Here is an 18,355-nt window from a genome sequence, read left to right as displayed (position 1 = left end):
CAGAGGGTAGTACGTACAGCCCAGTACACACACTGGGGCCGAGCTCCCTGACATCCAGGACCTCTATACCAGGTGGTGTCAAAGGAAGGCCCTAAAAATTGTATCCAGCTACCCAAGTCATAGACTGTTCTCTCTGCTACAGTACGTCAAGCGGTACCGATGCACCAAGTCTGGAACCAACAGGACCCAGGACCCCCAACCAGCCACCTCTTCCCTCCATTCTATTGCCCAAGACGAGTGAACAATCATGGCCAATAGAATCACTTGATAATAAAATGGATTACCTTCCTATCATGGATTTGCCACCAACAGGGCTCTCGTAACTGCAATATTCTCTGCTTTTCTGAAACATGGCTTTCGGCCACGATACCCCCATGGCTATCCAACTTGATGGATTCTCCATTCACTGAGCGGACAGGACAGTGAAGTCTGGGAAATCGAGAGTGGGAGGGGTTTGCCTCTTCATCAACAACAAATGGTGTGCCGACTCGAGCGCAGTGGAAGTCTTGACCCATCGTTCACCCGTCTTGGACTATCTGATGGTCAAATGCCGACCCATCTACCTCCTGAGGGAGTTTTCAGATATTATTGTGACTGTTGTATACATTCCATCTCGGAACAAGAAAAATAACAAGCTGGCACTTAACAAACTGTATGAGGCTATAAATAAGCAGTAAAACTTGCACCCGGAGGCTGCTTTCCTTGTTGACACGTGATGCCCAGCTTCCATCAACACGTCTCCTTTGCTACCAGGGGCGAAAAAGTCCTAGACCACTGTTACTCTACCCACAAGCATGCATACAAGGCCCTCCTTGTCCCCCATTCGGCAAATCAGAACATGACTCTGTACTCCTGCTTCCTGTTACAAGCAGAAGCTCAAACAGGAAGTACTCGTTGTGTTGAGAAATGGTCATCAGAATCAGAGATTATGCTACAGGACTGCTTTGCTAGCGTTGAATGGAATATGTTCCGAGACTCCACCGATAGCATTGATGAGCTAACCACCTCCATCACCGGCTTCATTAGGAAATGCATCCGCAACGTTGTCCCCACAATAAAGATACGCTGCTTCCCCAATAGACAGCCCTGGATTAACACAGAGGTTGGCACTAAAGGACAGGGCTGCCACACACAGGGCTATCGTAGACAACCCTGAGGCTACGGCTGAGGACAGGAACAAGTACAAGAAATCTCGCTACGACCTCCGCAGAGTCATCAAACGAGCAAAACGACAATATAGGAATAAGGTGGAATCATATTACACAGGCTTCGACGCCCGCCGCATATGGCAGGGGTTACAGTCCATTAATCAGGTCAACACTTGCAATGCCGTGGAACCGGATGATATTCCAGGGCAAGTGTAACAGTATAGCTTCCGTCCCTCTCCTCGCCCCAACCTGGGCTTGAACCAGGGACCCTCTGCGCACATCAACAACTGACACCCACGAAGCATCGTTACCCATCGCGCCACAAAATCCGCGGCCCTTGCAGCGCAAGGGGAACAACTACTTAAGGTCGCAGAGCGAGTGACGTCACCGATTGAAATGCTATTAGCGCGCACCACCGCTAACTAACTAGCCATTTCACATCGGTTACACAAGATCTCAGAGCATGCTCAGAACAGCTGGCAGGTCATTTTCAACCTCTCTTTGTCCCAGTCTGTAATCCCCACATTTTAAAATGACTACCATATTTTCTGTTCCCAGGAACTCTAAGGCAACATGCCAAAATGACTACCGCCCTGTAGCACTCACATCAGTAATCATTAAGTGTTTTGAAAGGATGGTTATGGCACACATCAACTCCATCATCCCAGACACCAAGGACCCACCCCAATTTGCATACCGCCTCAACAAGTCCATAGACGACACAATCTCAAATGCTCTCCACAATGCCCTCACCCACCTAGACAAGAGGAATACCTATCTGAGAATGCTGTTCATTGACTACAGCTCAGCGTTCAACAGCATTGTCGCCTCCAATCTAGTTACCAAGCTTAGGACCCTGGGACTGAACACCTCCCTCTGCAACTGGATCCTGGACTTCCTGACGGGCCGACACCAGGTGGTGAGGGTAGGCAACATCACCTCCGCCACCCTGACCCTCAACACCGGGGCCCAACAGGGGTGTGTGCTTAGTCCACTTTTGTACTTCCTGTTCACCCACTACTGTGTGACTACGCATGACTCCAACACCATCATTAAGTATGCCGACGAAACAAAGGTGGTAGGCCTGATCACTGACGACGGTGAGACAGCCTATAGGGAAGAGGTCAGAGACCTGACAGTGTGGTACCAGGACAACAATGTCTCCCTCAACGTGAGCAAGACAAAAGAGCTGATCGTGGACCATAGGAAAAGGAGGGCTGAGTACACCCCCATTCACATTGACGGGGCTATAGTGGAGCTGGTCAAGAGCTTCCAGTTCCTCGGTGTCCAAATCCCTAAGGACTTAAAATGGTCCAAACACACCAACACAGTCATGAAGAGGGCAAGACAATGCCTATTCTCCCTCAGGAGGCTGAAAATATTTGGCATGGGACCTCAGATCCTCAAAAAGTTATACAACTGCACTATTGAGAGCATCCTGACTGGTTGCATCACCGCTTGGTATGGCAACTGTTCGGCATCCGACTACAGGGCACTACAGAGGGTAATGAGTTTTTTTGTGCTTACCAGTTAACCACATGTCTATAGTTAGCTAGCGGTCTATGGCTAGCTAGCTGTTAGCAGCCAACGGCTAGCAGTTTCTTACTGGCGATAAAAACAGATGATTGCCATAATTTTTTCGAAACAATACTGATTTATTTAATGTAACAAATTGAACCTTGTAAACAATTTGTTGTAATTCATGGTAACCTCATAAACAATTCATTTAGACTCGCCGTTTATTTGAAACGGGCGTTTATTTGCTGAAATGTGTGCCGTTGCCCCACAGAAGTTAAAAGACGACCTGGAACGCGGCCACTCTGTCAAACACCATGCAGAAATAAGTAGTTTACGTAGCTCTTGAGAATACACGGAACCAACTGTGTGCTCATTGAAGTGACAGAGCTAAGAAAGGAAAGGTCGTAGATTAACTGTTCTATTAGTTTTGTTTGCAGCTCTTGCCTGCTTTTTCGCTGTTCAAACTCGACTAAACCTATCAAGCCGTGCCAACGACGAGGAATGGATATTGTGCCAGTCAAATGTGGAAGGATGGTTCAAAGTAATTAACTATCGGACGGGGACAGGGAAGGTGGCGCAGCGATGGACAAGGACGCACTCTACCAGTGCGAACTCATCCAGAATATGATCGAGATTTCCATCTCTAGTTTACAAGGACTCCGAACCAAATGCGCTGCAGTGAGCGATCTTACTCAGCAAGAAATACGCACTTTGGAGGTACAGTATGGGTAGCATAGGCATAACATACACTTTGAGTGCTATCATAATACAATTCAGCTTGTTGGTGTGTGTGTGAGTGTGCGTGCGTGCGAGGGAGAGTGAGTGATGGTGGAACATGTAAATGTTTGATGTGTGTTGTTCTCATGATATAGGCTACTAGATTGTTTTTTGTAAATAGAAAACAATAGAATAGACATCGCAGGCTCCACATTCTTAAAATAAATTCAAATAATACACTAATCTCATGCATGTAGGCCTGGCCTATAGATGAACCGTCCTTGATGTGCTGTAGGCCTATAGTAGGTATATTGTATTTAGGTTCAACTTCCTTGCTCCTTCCATGCCCATAATCAATAACAGTTTCGTAGCCTAAGGCAACACTCAACATGTCACACATCAAAACAGCCTAACAATCAACATTTCAACCAATGTGTTAAAACTGTTTATTGCAGATTATAAACGAATAATTAACAGTTTATGAATTTATAGAACTGTAAGACAGAAACACATTGATGAAAGGAAATGGGGTACAATGAAGGATATGTCTGGCTGTCATCAGACAAAGTCTCTGTGATATTCTCACACATCTGTCCCCCTCAATGAATCCTGTCAGTTTCACTTCTCCCTCAAGTCAGTCTGCCCCTCAAGCAACTAACAATGCACATCTCTACTCCTCACTAAAGGAACATTGAGTAGCCACTTCCACTGCGATCCATTCACATTGTTAATCAACTGGGTATTACAAACAGAGCAACGTCCTTATAATGTAAAGCCCTTTAGGATCATACATTCTGTACATGGAGATGCCAACTATCATTATCATTGTAAATTATTTTGTACATAATGTTTCTGCCACCATATCTTATGACCGAAAAGAGCTTCTAGATATCAGGACAGCGATTACTCACCCCGTACTGGAGGAATACTTTTTCTTCAACGAGTCGGACAGGAAGAATTTACTTCAGACACCCGACAAGGCCTTCATCCCAGTAATTCGCAGGAGAAAGAGACGGAAGAATCGTGGATGAAGATCCGAGTGCCTTGTTAGGATCCGTCTCCGAGAGGGTAATCTACCTTTACCATTGGTCCTATTAGCCAACGAACAATCAATTGATGATAAAACAGACAAACTACGATCATGTATATCCTACCAACGGGATATTAAAAACTGTAATATCTTATGTTTCACCAAGTTGTGGCTGAACGACGACATTAATAACATACAGCTGGTGGGTTTTAAGCTTTTTCGGCAGGATAGAACAGCAGCCTCTGGTAAGACAAGGGGTGGCGGTCTATGTATATTTGTAAACAACAGCTGGTGCACGAAATCTAAGGAAGTCTCAAGGTTTTGCTTGCTTGAGGTAGAGTATCTCATGATGATAAGCTGTTGACCACACTATTTACTAAGATAGTTTTCATCTGTATTTTTTGTAGCTGTCTACATACCACCACAAACAGATGCTGGCACTAAGTCCTCACTCAATGAGCTGTATAAGGCCATAAGTAAACAGGAAAATTCTCACCCAGAGGCGGCGCTCCTAGTGGCCAGGGACTTTAATGCAGGAAAATTCAAATCTGTTTTACCTAATTTCTACCAGCATGTTAAATGTGCAACCAGAGGGAAAAAACTCTAGACCACCTTTACTCCACACACAGAGACATGTACAAAGCTCTCCCTCGCCCTCCATTTGGAAAATCTGACCATAATTCTATCCTCATGATTCCTGCTTACAAGCAAAAACTAAAGCAGGAAGCACCAGTGACTCGGTCAACAAGAAAGTGGTGAGATGAAGCAGATGCTAAGCTACAGGACTGTTTTGCTAGCACAGACTGGAATATGTTCCGGGATTCTTCCAATGGCATTGAGGAGTACACCACATCAGTCACTGGCTTCATCAATAAGTGCATCGATGACGTCGTCCCCACAGTGACCTTATGTACATACCTCAACCAGAAGCCATGAATTACAAGCGACATCCGCACTGAGCTAAAGGGTAGAGCTGCTGCTTTCAAGGAGCGGGACTCTCACCTGGAAGCTTATAAGAAATCTCATGCCCTCTGACGAACCATCAAACAGGCAAAGCATCAATACAGGACTAAGATTGAATCGTACTTCACCCGCTCCGACGCTCATCGGATGTGGCAGTGCTTGCAAACTATTACAGACTACAAAGGGAAGCACAGCCGCGAGCTGCTCAGTGACACGAGCCTACCAGATGAGCTAAATTACTTCTATGCTCCCTTCGAGGCAAGCAACACTGAAGTATGCATGAGAGAATCAGCTGTTCTGGACGACTGTGTGATCACGCTCTCCGTAGCCGATGTGAGTAAGACCTTTAAACACTGTTTCCCATGCTTGTTCAATGAACGATAAACAATTCATGAACATGCACCTGTGGAACGGTCGTTAAGACACTAACAGCTTAGGCAATTAAGGTCACAGTTATGATAACTTAGGACACTAAAAGAGGCCATTCTACTGACTCTGAAAAACACCAAAGGAAAGATCCCCGGGTCCCTGCTCATCTGCGTGAACATGCCTTAGGCATGCTGCAAGGAGGCATGAGGACTGCAGATGTGGCCAGGGAAATAAATTGCAATGTCCGTACTGTGAGACGCCTAAGACAGCGCTACAGGGAGACAGGACGGACAGCTGATTGTTCTCGCAGTGGCAGACCTCGTGTAACAACACCTGCACAGGATCGGTACAGCCGAACATCACACCTGCGGGATAGGTACAGGATGGCAACAACAACTGTTCGAGTTACACCAGGAATGCACAATCCCTCCATCAGTGCTCAGACTGTCCGCAATAGGCTGAGAGAGGCTGGACTGAGGGCTTGTAGGCCTGTTGTAAGGCAGGTCCTCGCCAGACATCACTGGCAACAACGTCGAATATGGGCACAAACCCACCGTCGCTGGACCAGACAGGACTGGCAAAAAGTGCTCTTCACTGACGAGTCGTGGTTTTGTCTCACCAGGGTGATGGTCGGATTCGCGTTTGTCGTCGAAGGAATGAGCGTTACACCGAGGCCTGTACTCTGGAGAGGGATCGATTTGGAGGTGGAGGGTCCGTCATGTTCTGGGGCGGTGTGTCACACCATCATTGGACTGAGCTTGTTGTCATTGCAGGCATTCTCAACGCTGTGCGTTACAGGGAAGACATTCTCCTCCCTTATGTGGTACCCTTCCTGCAGGCTCATCCTGACATGACCCTCCAGCATGACAATGCCACCAGCCATACTGCTCGTTCTGTGCGTGATTTCCTGCAAGACCGCAATGTCAGTGTTCTGCCATGGCCAGCGAAGAGCCCGGATCTCAATCCCATTGAGCACGTCTGGGACCTGTTGGATCGGAGGGTGAGGGCTAGGGCCATTCCCCCCAGAAATGTCCGGGAACTTGCAGGTGCCTTGGTGGAAGAGTGGGGTAACATCTCACAGCAAGAACTGGCAAATGACCCTCCAGCATGACCATAGGTATTAGGTATTCCATGAGGAGGAGATGCACTGCAATATTTAATGCAGCTGGTGGTCACACCAAATACTGACTGTTACTTTTGATTTTAACTCCCCCTTTGTTCAGGGACACATTATTCAATTTCTGTTAGTCACATGTCTGTGGAACTTGTTCAGTTTATGTCTCAGTTGTTGAATCTTATGTTCATTCAAATATTTACACATGTTAAGTTTGCTGAAAATAAACGCAGTTGACAGTGAGAGGACGATACTTTTTTTTTTTTGAGTTTATGTACATGTAGGTAGAGTTATTAACGTGACTGTGCATAGATAATAAACAGAGAGTAGCAGCCGCGTAAAAGGGGGGGGGGGGCAATGCAAATAGTCTGGGCAGCCATTTGATTAGATGTTCAGGGGTCTTATGGCTTGGGGGTAGAAGCTGACTTCCTGACGGACCTAGACTTGGCGCTCCGGTGTCGTAGCAGAGAGAACAGTCTATGACTTGGGTGGCTAGAGTCTTTGACATTTTTTAGGGCCTTCCTCTGACAGATCCTGGATGGCAGGAAGCTTGGCCCCAGTGATGTACTGGGCCATACGCACTACCCTTTGTAGTGCCTTGTGGTCAGAGGCCGAGCAGTTACTATATCAGGCAGTGATGCAACCAGTCAGGATGCTCTCGATGGTGCAGCTGTAGAACCTTTTGAGGAACTGAGGACCCATGACAAATCTTTTCAGTCTCCTGAGGGGGAATAGGTTTTGTCGTGCCCTCTTCACGACTGTCTTGGTGTGCTTGGAACATGTTAGTTTGTTGGTGATGTGGACACCAAGGAACTTGCAGCTCTCAACCTGCTCCACTACAGGCCCTGCGATGAGAATGGGGGCGTGCTCAGTCCTCCTTTTCCTGTAGTCCACAATCATCTCCTTTGTCTTGATCACGTTGAGAGAGAGGTTGTTGTCCTGGAACCACAAGGCCAGGTCTCTGAGCTCCTCCCTATACGCTGTCTCGTCGTTGTCGGTGATCAGGCCTGGTGTGGTGGATGTGTTGTTACCTACCCTTACCACCTGGGGGAGGCCCGTCAGGAAGTCCAGGATCCAGTTGCAGAGAGAGGTGTTTAGTCCCAGGGTCCTTTGCTTAGAGATGAGCTTTGAGGGCACTATGGTGTTGAATGCTGAGCTGTAGTCAATGAATAGCATTCTCACATAAGTATTCCTTTTGTCCAGGTGTGAAAGGGCAGTGTGGAGTACAATAGAGATTGCATCATCTTTGGATCTGTTGGGGCGGTATGCAAATTGGAGTGGGTCTAGGGTTTCTGGGATAATGGTGTTGATGTAAGCTACAGAAGTGAGTGCTACGGGTCGGTAGTCATTTAGGCAGGTTACCTTAGTGTTCTTGGGCACAGGGACTATGGTGGTCTGCTTGAAACATGTTAGTATTACAGACTCAGACAGAGACAGGTTGAAAATGTCAGTGAAGACACTTGCCAGTTCGTCGGCACATGCTCGGAGTACACATCCTGGTAACCATCTGACCCTGCGGCCTTGTGAACGTTGGCCTGTTTAACCTCTATGGGCTAGGTGGGACGCTAGCGTCCCCCCCGTGGTGCACTCCATCAACAGCAGGTGCATTTCAAGAGCGGCAAATTTGAAACCAAATAAATGTCAAAATTCAAATTTTTCAAACATACAACTATCTTACACCCTTTGAAAGATAAACATCTCCTTAATCTAACCACGTTGTCCGATTTCAAAAAGGTTTTACGGCGAAAGTATAAAGTTAGATTATGTTAGGAGAGTACATTGACAATAGCTGTGTGTAATGTTTTGTCAATTCAAAGACAGGGTCACCAAAACCATAAAACCAGCTAAAATGATGCACTAACCTTTTACAATCTCCATCAGATGACACTCCTAGGACATTATGTTAGACAATGCATGCATTTTTAGTTCTATCAAGTTCATATTTATATCCAAAAACAGCGTTTTACTATGGCATTGATGTTGAGGAAATCGTTTCCCTCCAATAACCGGCAGTCAAGTCAGCACCACAAATTAAATAATTAAAATTAGAAAACATTGGTAAAATATTATATTATCATTTAAAGAATTATAGATTTACATCTCTTGAACGCAATCAACTTGCCAGATTTAAAAATAACCTTACTGGGAAATCACACTTTGCAATAATCTGAGCACTGCGCCCAGAAAAATACGCGTTGCGATACAGACTAGCCGCCATGTTGGGGAGATCTAAAATCGAAAATACTATGTAAATAATCCATTACCTTTGATTCTCTTCATCAGATGTCACTTCCAGGTATCACAGGTCCATAACGAATGTAGTTTTGTTCAAAAAAGCTCATCATTTATGTCCAAAAATCTCCGTCTTGTTAGCACATGATCTAAGCCCGCCGGACTTCACTTCATGAACGAGGGGAAAAAATATATTTACGTTCGTTCAAACGTCAAACGTTGTATAGCATAAATCATTAGGGCCTTTTTTAACCAGAACATGAATAATATTCAAGGTGGACGAATGCATTCTCTTTTATAACGTATTGGAACGAGGGTACCCAACATGAACTCGCGCGCAGAGTCTAATCGGCCATCACCGTTCCATGGCTCTTGTTCGGTCAGATCTCACAGTAAAAGACTCAAAACACTTTGTAAAGGCTGGTGACATCTAGTGGAAGCAATAGGAAGTGCCAAAACATTAATCAACCCCTGTGTGTTTCAATGGCATAGGCTTAAAGGTAATTCAACACATCAGGTATCCACTTCCTGTCAGAAAATGTCTCAGGGTTTTGCCTGCCAAATGAGTTCTGTTATACTCACAGACACCATTCAAACAGTTTTAGAAACTTTAGGGTCTTTTCTATCCATATATAATAAGTATATGCATATTCTAGTTACTGGGTAGGATTAGTAACCAGATTAAATCGGGTACGTTTTTTTATCCAGCCGTGAAAATACTGCCCCCTAGCCCCAACAGGTTAACCTCTCTGGGCTAGGCGGGACGAATTCGTCCCACCTACGTAACAGCCACTTGCAGCCTGTGGCGCGATTTTCAAAACCTTAAAAATCCTATTACTTCAATTTCTCAAACATATGACTATTTTACAGCTATTTAAAGACAAGACTCTCGTTAATCTAACCACACTGTCCGATTTCAAAAAGGCTTTACAACGAAAGCAAAACATTAGATTATGTCAGCAGAGTACCAAGCCAGAAATAATCAGACACCCATTTTTCAAGCCAGCATATAATGTCACCAAAACCCAGAAGACAGCTAAATGCAGCACTCACCTTTGATGATCTTCATCAGATGACAACCCTAGGACATTATGTTATACAATACATGCATGTTTTGTTCAATCAAGTTCATATTTATATCAAAAACCAGCTTTTTACATTAGCATGTGACGTTCAGAACTAGCATACCCCCCGCAAACTTCCGGGGAATTCGCTAACATTTTACTAAATTACTCACGATAAACGTTCACAAAAAGCATAACAATTATTTTAATAATTATAGATACAGACCTCCTCTATGCACTCGATATGTCCGATTTTAACCTTAGCTTTTTGGTGAAAGCACATTTTGCAATATTCTAAGTACATAGCCCAGGCATCACGGGCTCGCTATTTAGACACCCGGCAAGTTTAGCACTCACCATAATCATATTTACTATTATAAAAGTTTGATTACCTTTTGTTGTCTTCGTCAGAATGCACACCCAGGACTGCTACTTCAATAACAAATGTTGGTTTGGTCCAAAATAATCCATCGTTATATCCGAATAGCGGCGTTTTGTTCGTGCGTTCCAGACACTATCCGAAATGGTAAAGAAGTGTCGCGCGCATGGCGCAATTCGTGACAATAAAATTCTAAATATTCCATTACCGTACTTCGAAGCATGTCAACCGCTGTTTAAAATCAATTTTTACGCCATTTTTCTCGTAGAAAAGCGATAATAAATCCGACAGGGAATCTCCTTTTCGGCAAACAGAGGAAAAAATCACAAAGGCGGGGGCGGTCGGGTCACGCGCATAAGCCCAGAGTCCCTTGATCGGCCACTTGAGAAAGGCGATAATGTGTTTCAGCCTGGGGCTGGAATGACGACATTCTGTTTTTTCCCGGGCTCTGAGCGCCTATGGACGACGTGGGAAGTGTCACGTTAGAGCAGAGATCCTTAGTAAATGATAGAGATGGAAAAGAAGTTCAAGAAATGGTCAGACAGGCCACTTCCTGTAAAGGAATCTCTCAGGTTTTGACCTGCCATTTGAGTTCTGTTATACTCACAGACACCATTCAAACAGTTTTAGAAACTTTAGGGTGTTTTCTATCCATATGTAATAAGTATATGCATATTCTAGTTACTGGGTAGGAGTGGTAACCAGATTAAATCGGGTATGTTTTTTATCCAGCCGTGTCAATACTGCCCCCTAGCCCTAACAGGTTAAACCCTTTACAATGAAGATTTGTTAAGTTATTTGGATTTTTACGAATTATCTTTAAAAGACAGGGTCCTGAAAAAGGGACGCTTCTTTTTTTGCTGAGTTTCTTACCTCAATTACCTTGACTAACCGGTGCCCCTGCACATTGACTCTGTACCGGTACCCCCTGTATGTAGCCTCACTATTGTTATTTTACTGCTGCTCTTTAATTATTTGTTTCTTTTATTTATTTGGGGTATTTTTTTTCTTAAAACTGCATTGCTGGTTAAGGGCTTATAAGTAAGCATTTCACTGTAACTGTTATATTCGGTGCATGTGACAAATAAAATGTGATTTGATAACATCACCTATTCTGTACAGGTCATATCAGGTACAGTACCACTAAACTGGCCCACTAGCCTCTCTCCCAGTGTTCTCAATCTCCCATGGGATTGTTAAATTCAAAGCACTGGAGAAGGCCGTCTGATCTGAATTTCTCATCGCTATTAATGTAGCAGCATCTAAATTTGGACTTCTCTCCCTCCCACACATTCTCAGTGCGGGCTGTTGAAAGCTAAAGATAGAGTGAGAAACAGTGGGAGGAGAGGAAGGAAGGGGAGAAAAAGGGGAATGAGGAAAGAAGGGAGGAATATATGAAGAAGGAGATATCCAACATGGCTGTCTCTTATTACAGCCGAATATCGAGTGGCTTTCTTTGAGACTGGACTGGGGCAACCAGGGAACCAGCAGATAACAACATGGTTACGAACAAAAGAGGCAGCCTAAGCCACTGCCAGGCCTTTCTCTCTTTCTCTGTATTTGTCTGTCTCTTTCCTCTCCCGCCCTCCTCTCTCCCTTCTCCCCCCTCTCTCTTTCACTCCCTTTCTCTCTTTTTATTCTCTACCCCCCCTTTCATCTCTAACCCACAATAGGCCTGTCTGTCTGTATAGGGTGGTCAGGCCTGAGCTAAGTGGCTGCATGGGGAGTTGGGTTACTCAGGTCTGTCCATGTAAACGGCCTGTATTGTGTTTACATTGGATATTGGAGATGAGCAGACTGTTCTACACTGTCATTGTCATAAAGAGATGGATAAAGGACTCTGACCACAAAGGGAAGATATTATGTCCATCAGGACTGGTGTGTGGGGGGTTGGGATAGGCTAGACTTGAGCGTTGCTGGACACCAGATGAGGAAGAATTGGAGAGATGTTTGGTGCTGCCTGAAACATGGATCTTATGTAATTGCAGAAGTGGTGTTGTCTTTCCGACTGGTTTTCAACTTCCTCATATTAGCTGTACTGCAATTGCACAATAATAAGGTCATTCTTGTGTGAAGAGGATCATTCTTGTGTACAAGAGTCTCTTTGAATAGTTTGAACCAAAACACTGTCTTAGAGGATTGAGCTGTGCAGCTCGTAAACCAGGGAAGTAACTTTTTTTAAATCATGTCATTGGTCTCGTAAACTGAAGTCGCTGTCCTTGTAAACTTCACAGGCCTGTGATGTTGAATGTATAGCGAGGTTAATCCTGGGTGCTACTTAGGGCTGTTATGGTGACCATATTACCACCACACCAGCAGTCACTAGTCATGACCGCAGTCAAATTCCACGTGACCATTTAGTCATGGTAACTAGGCTTCTCCAAACTGTGCACTGGCTGATGGTCATTAGTAGCCTACCAAACTTGCTAACTGCCAGTCGCTAACGACCTGATACTCAGGGCTCTATTGTCCCTCTAATCACTCTGACATCAGTGCAAATGCAATCGAAAATCAAATCAAGCACTTCAGGAGAGCACATGTTGCGCAACATTTTTATAAGCTATGCAATAGGTTGTGAAAACAGAGTTTGGATGGCCTCTGTTAAAAAAGGGAGGATCCCATCAGCTTTCTATAGGCTAGGCCTACTATATTTATTTCTCAACTTTTGTAATATTAATAAGCACATTGCTTCGCATTACAACCGGAGTAGCCTAACTGGCTAGCATGAAAATGAACTCTGGGAAAAGTGTCCTCTATGTGCTGTTTAAGTGCATACGTATGACATGTATTTTTTTTACCCTGCTTCTGTTCCGACAGGTACATGATAATGGCCTATTCTCAATCAAAACTAATTTCACACATATGGTGCATTCGGAAAGTATTCAGACCCCTTGAGTTTTTCCACATTTTGTTACGTTACAGCCTTATTCTAAAATGGATCAAATAAAAAAATGTACCTCCTCAATCTACACACAATACCCCATAATGACAAAGCAAAAACAGTTTTTTAGAAATTGTAAAAACAGAAATACCTAATTTACATAGGTTTTCAGACCCTTTGCTATGAGACTCGAAATTGAGCTCTGGTGCATCATTTTTGCATTGATCATCCTTGAGATGTTTCTACAACTTGATTGTTGTCCACTTGTGGTAAATTCAATTGATTGGACATGATTTGGAATGGCACACACCTGTCTATATAAGGTCCCACAGTTGACAGTGCATGTCAGAGCAAAAACCAAGCCATGTGGTCGAAGGAATTGCCTGTATAGCTCCGAGACAGGATTGTGTCGAGGCACAGATCTGGGGAAGGGTACCAAAAAAATGACTGCAACATTGAAGGTCCCCAAGAACACAGTGGCCTCCATCATTCTTAAATGTAAGAAGTTTGGAACCACCAAGACTCTCCCTAGAACTGGTCGCCTGGCCAAACTGAGCAATCGGCGGAGAAGGGCCTTGGTCAGGGAGGTGAACTTGGTCAGGGGGCATTTAACCCAACCTCTCTGAATCCGAGAGTTGCGGGGGGCTGCCATAATCGACATCCACATCTTCGGCACCTGGGGAACAGTGGGTTAACTGCCTTGCTCAGGGGCAGAACGACAGATTTTTACCAAGTCAGCTTGGGGATTCGATTCAGCAACCTTTTGGTTACTGGCCCAATGCTCTAACCACTACCACCCCAACCTGCTTGGAGTTTGCCAAAAGGCACCTAAAGGACTCTCAGACCATGAGAAACAAGATTCTCTGGTCTGATGAAACCAAGACGGAACTCTTTGGCCTGAATGCCAAGCCTCACGTTTGGAGGAAACCTAGCACCATCCCTACGGTGAAGCATGGTGGTGGCAGCATCATGCTGTGGGGATGTTTTTCTGCGGCAGGTACTGGGAGACTAGTCAGGATCGAGAGAAAGATGAACCGGACGTGCTACCTGTCCCAGACCTGCTGTTTTCAACTCTCTTGAGACAGCAGGAGCGGTAGAGATACTCTCAAAGATCGGCTATGAAAAAGCCAACTGACACTTACTCTTGTGTTACTGACTTGTTGCACCCTCGACAACTACTATGATTATTTTATTTGACAATGCTGGTCATTTATGAACATTTGAACACCTAGGCCATGTGCTGTTATAATTTCCACCCGGCACAGCCAGAAGAGGACTGGCCACCCCTCATAGCCTGGTTCCTCTCTAGGTTTCTTCCTAGGTTTTGGCCTTTCTAGGGAGTTTTTCCTAGCCACCGTGCTTCTACACCTGCATTGCTTGCTGTTTGGGGTTTTAGGCTGGGTTTCTGTACAGCACTTTGAGATATCAGCTGATGTAAGAAGGGCTGTATGAATAAATTTGATTTGATTTGATGAATGGAGCAAAGTACAGTGAGATCATTGATGAAAACCTGCTCCAGAGTGCTCAGGACTTCAGACTGGGGTGAAGGTTCACCTTCCAAGAGGACAATGACCCTAAGCACACAGCCAAGACAATGCAGGAGTGGCTTTGGGACAAGTTTCTGAATGTCCTTGAGTGGCCCAACCAGAGCCCGGACTTAAACTCGATTGAACATCTCTGGAGAGACCTGGAAATTGCTGTGCAGTGATGATCCCCATCTAACTTGACAGAGCTTGAGAGGATCTGCAGAGAAGAATGGGTGAAACTCCCCAAATACAGGTGTGCCAAGCTTGTAGCATCATACCCAAGAACAGTCGAGGCTGTAATCGCTGCCAAAGGTGCTTCAACAAAGTACGGAGTAAAGGGTCTGAATAAAGCGTCTGAATACTAATGTAAATGTGTAATTTACGTTGTTTTTTTTATCAATTTGCTAAAATTTGCAAAAAACTGTTTTTGCTTTGTCATTGTGGGGTATTGTGTGTATATTGATGAGGGAAAAATACAATTGAATCAATTTTAGAATCAGGCTGTAACGTAACAAAATGTGGGAAAAGGGGTCTGAATACTTTCTGATTGCACTGTATATTATTTAGTATACAGTCCCAGTCAAAAGTTTGGACACACCTACTCAAGGGTTTTTCTTTACTTTGACTATTTCCTACATTGTAGAATAATAGTGAAGACATCAAAACTATGAAATAACACATAATCATGTAGTAACCAAAAAAGTGTTAAACAAACCAAAATATATTTTATATTTGAGATTCTTCAAACTAGCCACCCTTTGCCTTGATGACAGCTTTGCACACTCTTGACATTCTCTCAACCAACTTCATGAGCTAGTCACCTGGAATACATTTCAATTAACAGGTGTGCCTTGTAAAAAGTTAATTTGTGGAATTTATTTTCTTCTTAATGCGTTTGAGCCTGTAACGGTCGTCATACGTAGTGGACCAAGGCGCAGCGGGTTGAGTGCTCATCTTAACTTTATTAGAACACTGAACAAAAACAAAACAAGAAAACGATCGACCGCACAGTATTGCAGGCTACACACACAGCTTTGCAAAAACAACTTCCCATAAATCCCATGACAAAAACACCCCTTATATATGACCTTCAATTAGAAGCAATGAAGAGCAGCTGCTTCCAATTGAAGGTCAACCCCATCAACTAAACATAGAAATAGAAAGACTAGAACATAGAAATATACTAACAGAACATAAACCAAAACCCCGGAACACTCTAAACAAACACCCCTCTACATAAACACATATCCCAACAAACCACGAACCACATAAAACAAACACCCCCTGCCACGTCCTGACCAAACTACAATAACAAAATAACCCCTTTACTGGTCAGAACGTGACAGAGCCAATCAGTTGTGTTGTGACAAGATAGGGGTGGTATACAGAAGATAGCCTATTTGGTAAAAGTCCATATAATGGCAAGAACAGCTCAAATAAGCAAAGAGAAACGACAGTCCATCATTACTTTAAGACTTGAAGGTTAGTCAATCCGGAAAATGTCAAGAACTTTGAAAGTTTCTTCAAGTGCAGTCGCAAAAAACATCAAGGGCTATGATGAAACTCTCTCTCATGGGACTCCCAATCACGGCCGGTTGTGATACAGCCTGGAATCAAACCAGGGGCCTGGAATCGAACCAGGGTGCCATTTCTAGCACGGAGATGCAGTGCCTTAGACCGCTGCGCCACTCGGGAGCCCCTAAATGGTCAGTTCGTCCATGGCCTGCATAGTTATCAGACATGTCACCCAATGAGCATGTTTGCATGTTGCATTTATAGTTTTGTTTCCGATTAGGAGGACCTGTTTCTTTGTTAACCGCTCAACACAGAATAGCCGCATGTGCGCACTCCCTTGGAAATCTTTTGGAGAAAATGTCCTTTCTATTTTATTCAGCTTTGTTCAATTGTATTCTTCTTACTACAAAATAATATAAATAATGCCACAGGAATTATAAGCAAATCTTGTCTGCTAAAATAACTAGTGTAGCCCACAGACGTATGGCATAGTCAGATCAGGGCCTAACATGAAGACAATTTACAGTCTGCTATTCTGTTCTTCTGAAATAGACTACATTTTCTTCATATCATGTTTCTTTAGACCTGCCTAAAATAAATAATGGATTTTTTTGTGATGGTGTAGGCTAAATTAAATGGATTTATTACTCTTAATTTGACTTTTTAAAATGTAGATGTTCCAAACGTCTGTAGGCTATGCGTGAAAGCAAGGAGATGCTAAAGTGTTTATGTTAATTAACGATCAATTACCTTGAGGCTGGCAGTTATTTGCATGACAATCACCGGCTGACGAAATGTCATGACCGCCACAGCTCTAGTCCTACTGGCACCTTGTTACAGGGCCCTGTGACTCCTTCAGTCTAAAGTTAAATCTACAGACTGACCACACCTAACTAACAGCCGTCATCTGATTTCCATACACTAACTAATAATGCCACGGTGGTTAGCTTCTACTCTGTAATCAGATCTGGCAACCCAGGGATGGACATGGCCCATATTATCTGCCCACATTGTCTGTTTCTGTGAAACCTGTCATTAAATAAACACTCAGTCATTAAATGACTATCAATTTGCAGAGATTTTAACTTTTGAGGCTCTTGTCACACTTTATTGGGAAGATCATAGTAGTACTAGTTTGATCTTTTTGACGATTATCTTAAGCAGCAGCTACGGTGCAGTCAGTGGAAGAAACAGAACAAAAAAATTATGGGTCGTGTAGTGTCAGGAAACTCCCATGTGGTTTTTCAAACGATCTGTCTCTCGTTCCCCTCCCCACCTCTCTTTCTCTTTGTCTTGTTTGATTTCTCCTTCCTTTCTTGACCTTTTTGCTCGCTCTCTTTGTCACATCTATCACTGTTTCCTTTGCCTTAACTAAGATACACAAATGTTTTTTCCATAGATGGAAACTTATATGGAGAAGTGATGCTTACCGTTTGCGTACTGTGGTATTTTTCATAACCGCAATATACAAGCGCAGCTTCAAGGAATGAACTGTGGTAGTGGTTGAGAATGATATCTTGAGAACCAGTATCGTCCCTCCCCCACACAGGCGTTGTCTGGTACTTAGAGACTAACATTCAAAGGTTGAGTACTGGCAGCCAAGGCCACCTCCTTTATTCTTTCTGTGAAAAGGCCCTTTCCTTGGGTCATTGTCACACACAATACACACAATTTAGTTACACACACTGTGGTAAAACATGTGGGCACAGATACGTGCTGCCTGTCTGCCCAATGGTCCCCACTCAGCTTGCCCTACCCCTCGCTGCATGTGCCTGCCATGTAACAGAGCTGGGAGATGGAGAGAAAGATAGACAGTGAATAACGACGAGCACCACAGCGGAACGAGGCCAGGCGTTGTCTGGTGCAAACCAACACCGCCTGATTTCCTCTAGTCGCTCA

The 18,355-nt window shown here is 44.1% G+C and overlaps 1 protein-coding gene across 3 annotated transcripts in view; it reads left to right on the top strand.

The window, feature by feature from the left end:
• The first annotated feature begins 2,983 nt into the window (after positions 1 to 2,983).
• Positions 2,984 to 18,355, top strand: part of LOC106613092 (kinase suppressor of Ras 1) — a 62,592-nt gene continuing 47,220 nt past the window's right edge. Inside the window, exon 1 of one of the 3 annotated variants that reach the window (XM_045724683.1) lies at positions 2,984 to 3,383. In XM_045724683.1, the coding sequence (XP_045580639.1) occupies positions 3,249 to 3,383 (135 nt within the window). In that variant the 5' untranslated portion in view covers positions 2,984 to 3,248. The remainder of the gene's footprint in view (positions 3,384 to 18,355) is intronic. The other 2 variants (XM_045724677.1, XM_045724678.1) reach the window with 2 other exon arrangements.

Source organism: Salmo salar, chromosome ssa09 (assembly GCF_905237065.1).
Source record: "Salmo salar chromosome ssa09, Ssal_v3.1, whole genome shotgun sequence".
In the NCBI taxonomy this organism is placed as follows: domain Eukaryota; kingdom Metazoa; phylum Chordata; class Actinopteri; order Salmoniformes; family Salmonidae; genus Salmo; species Salmo salar.
This window is presented reverse-complemented; position numbering and strand designations above follow the sequence as displayed.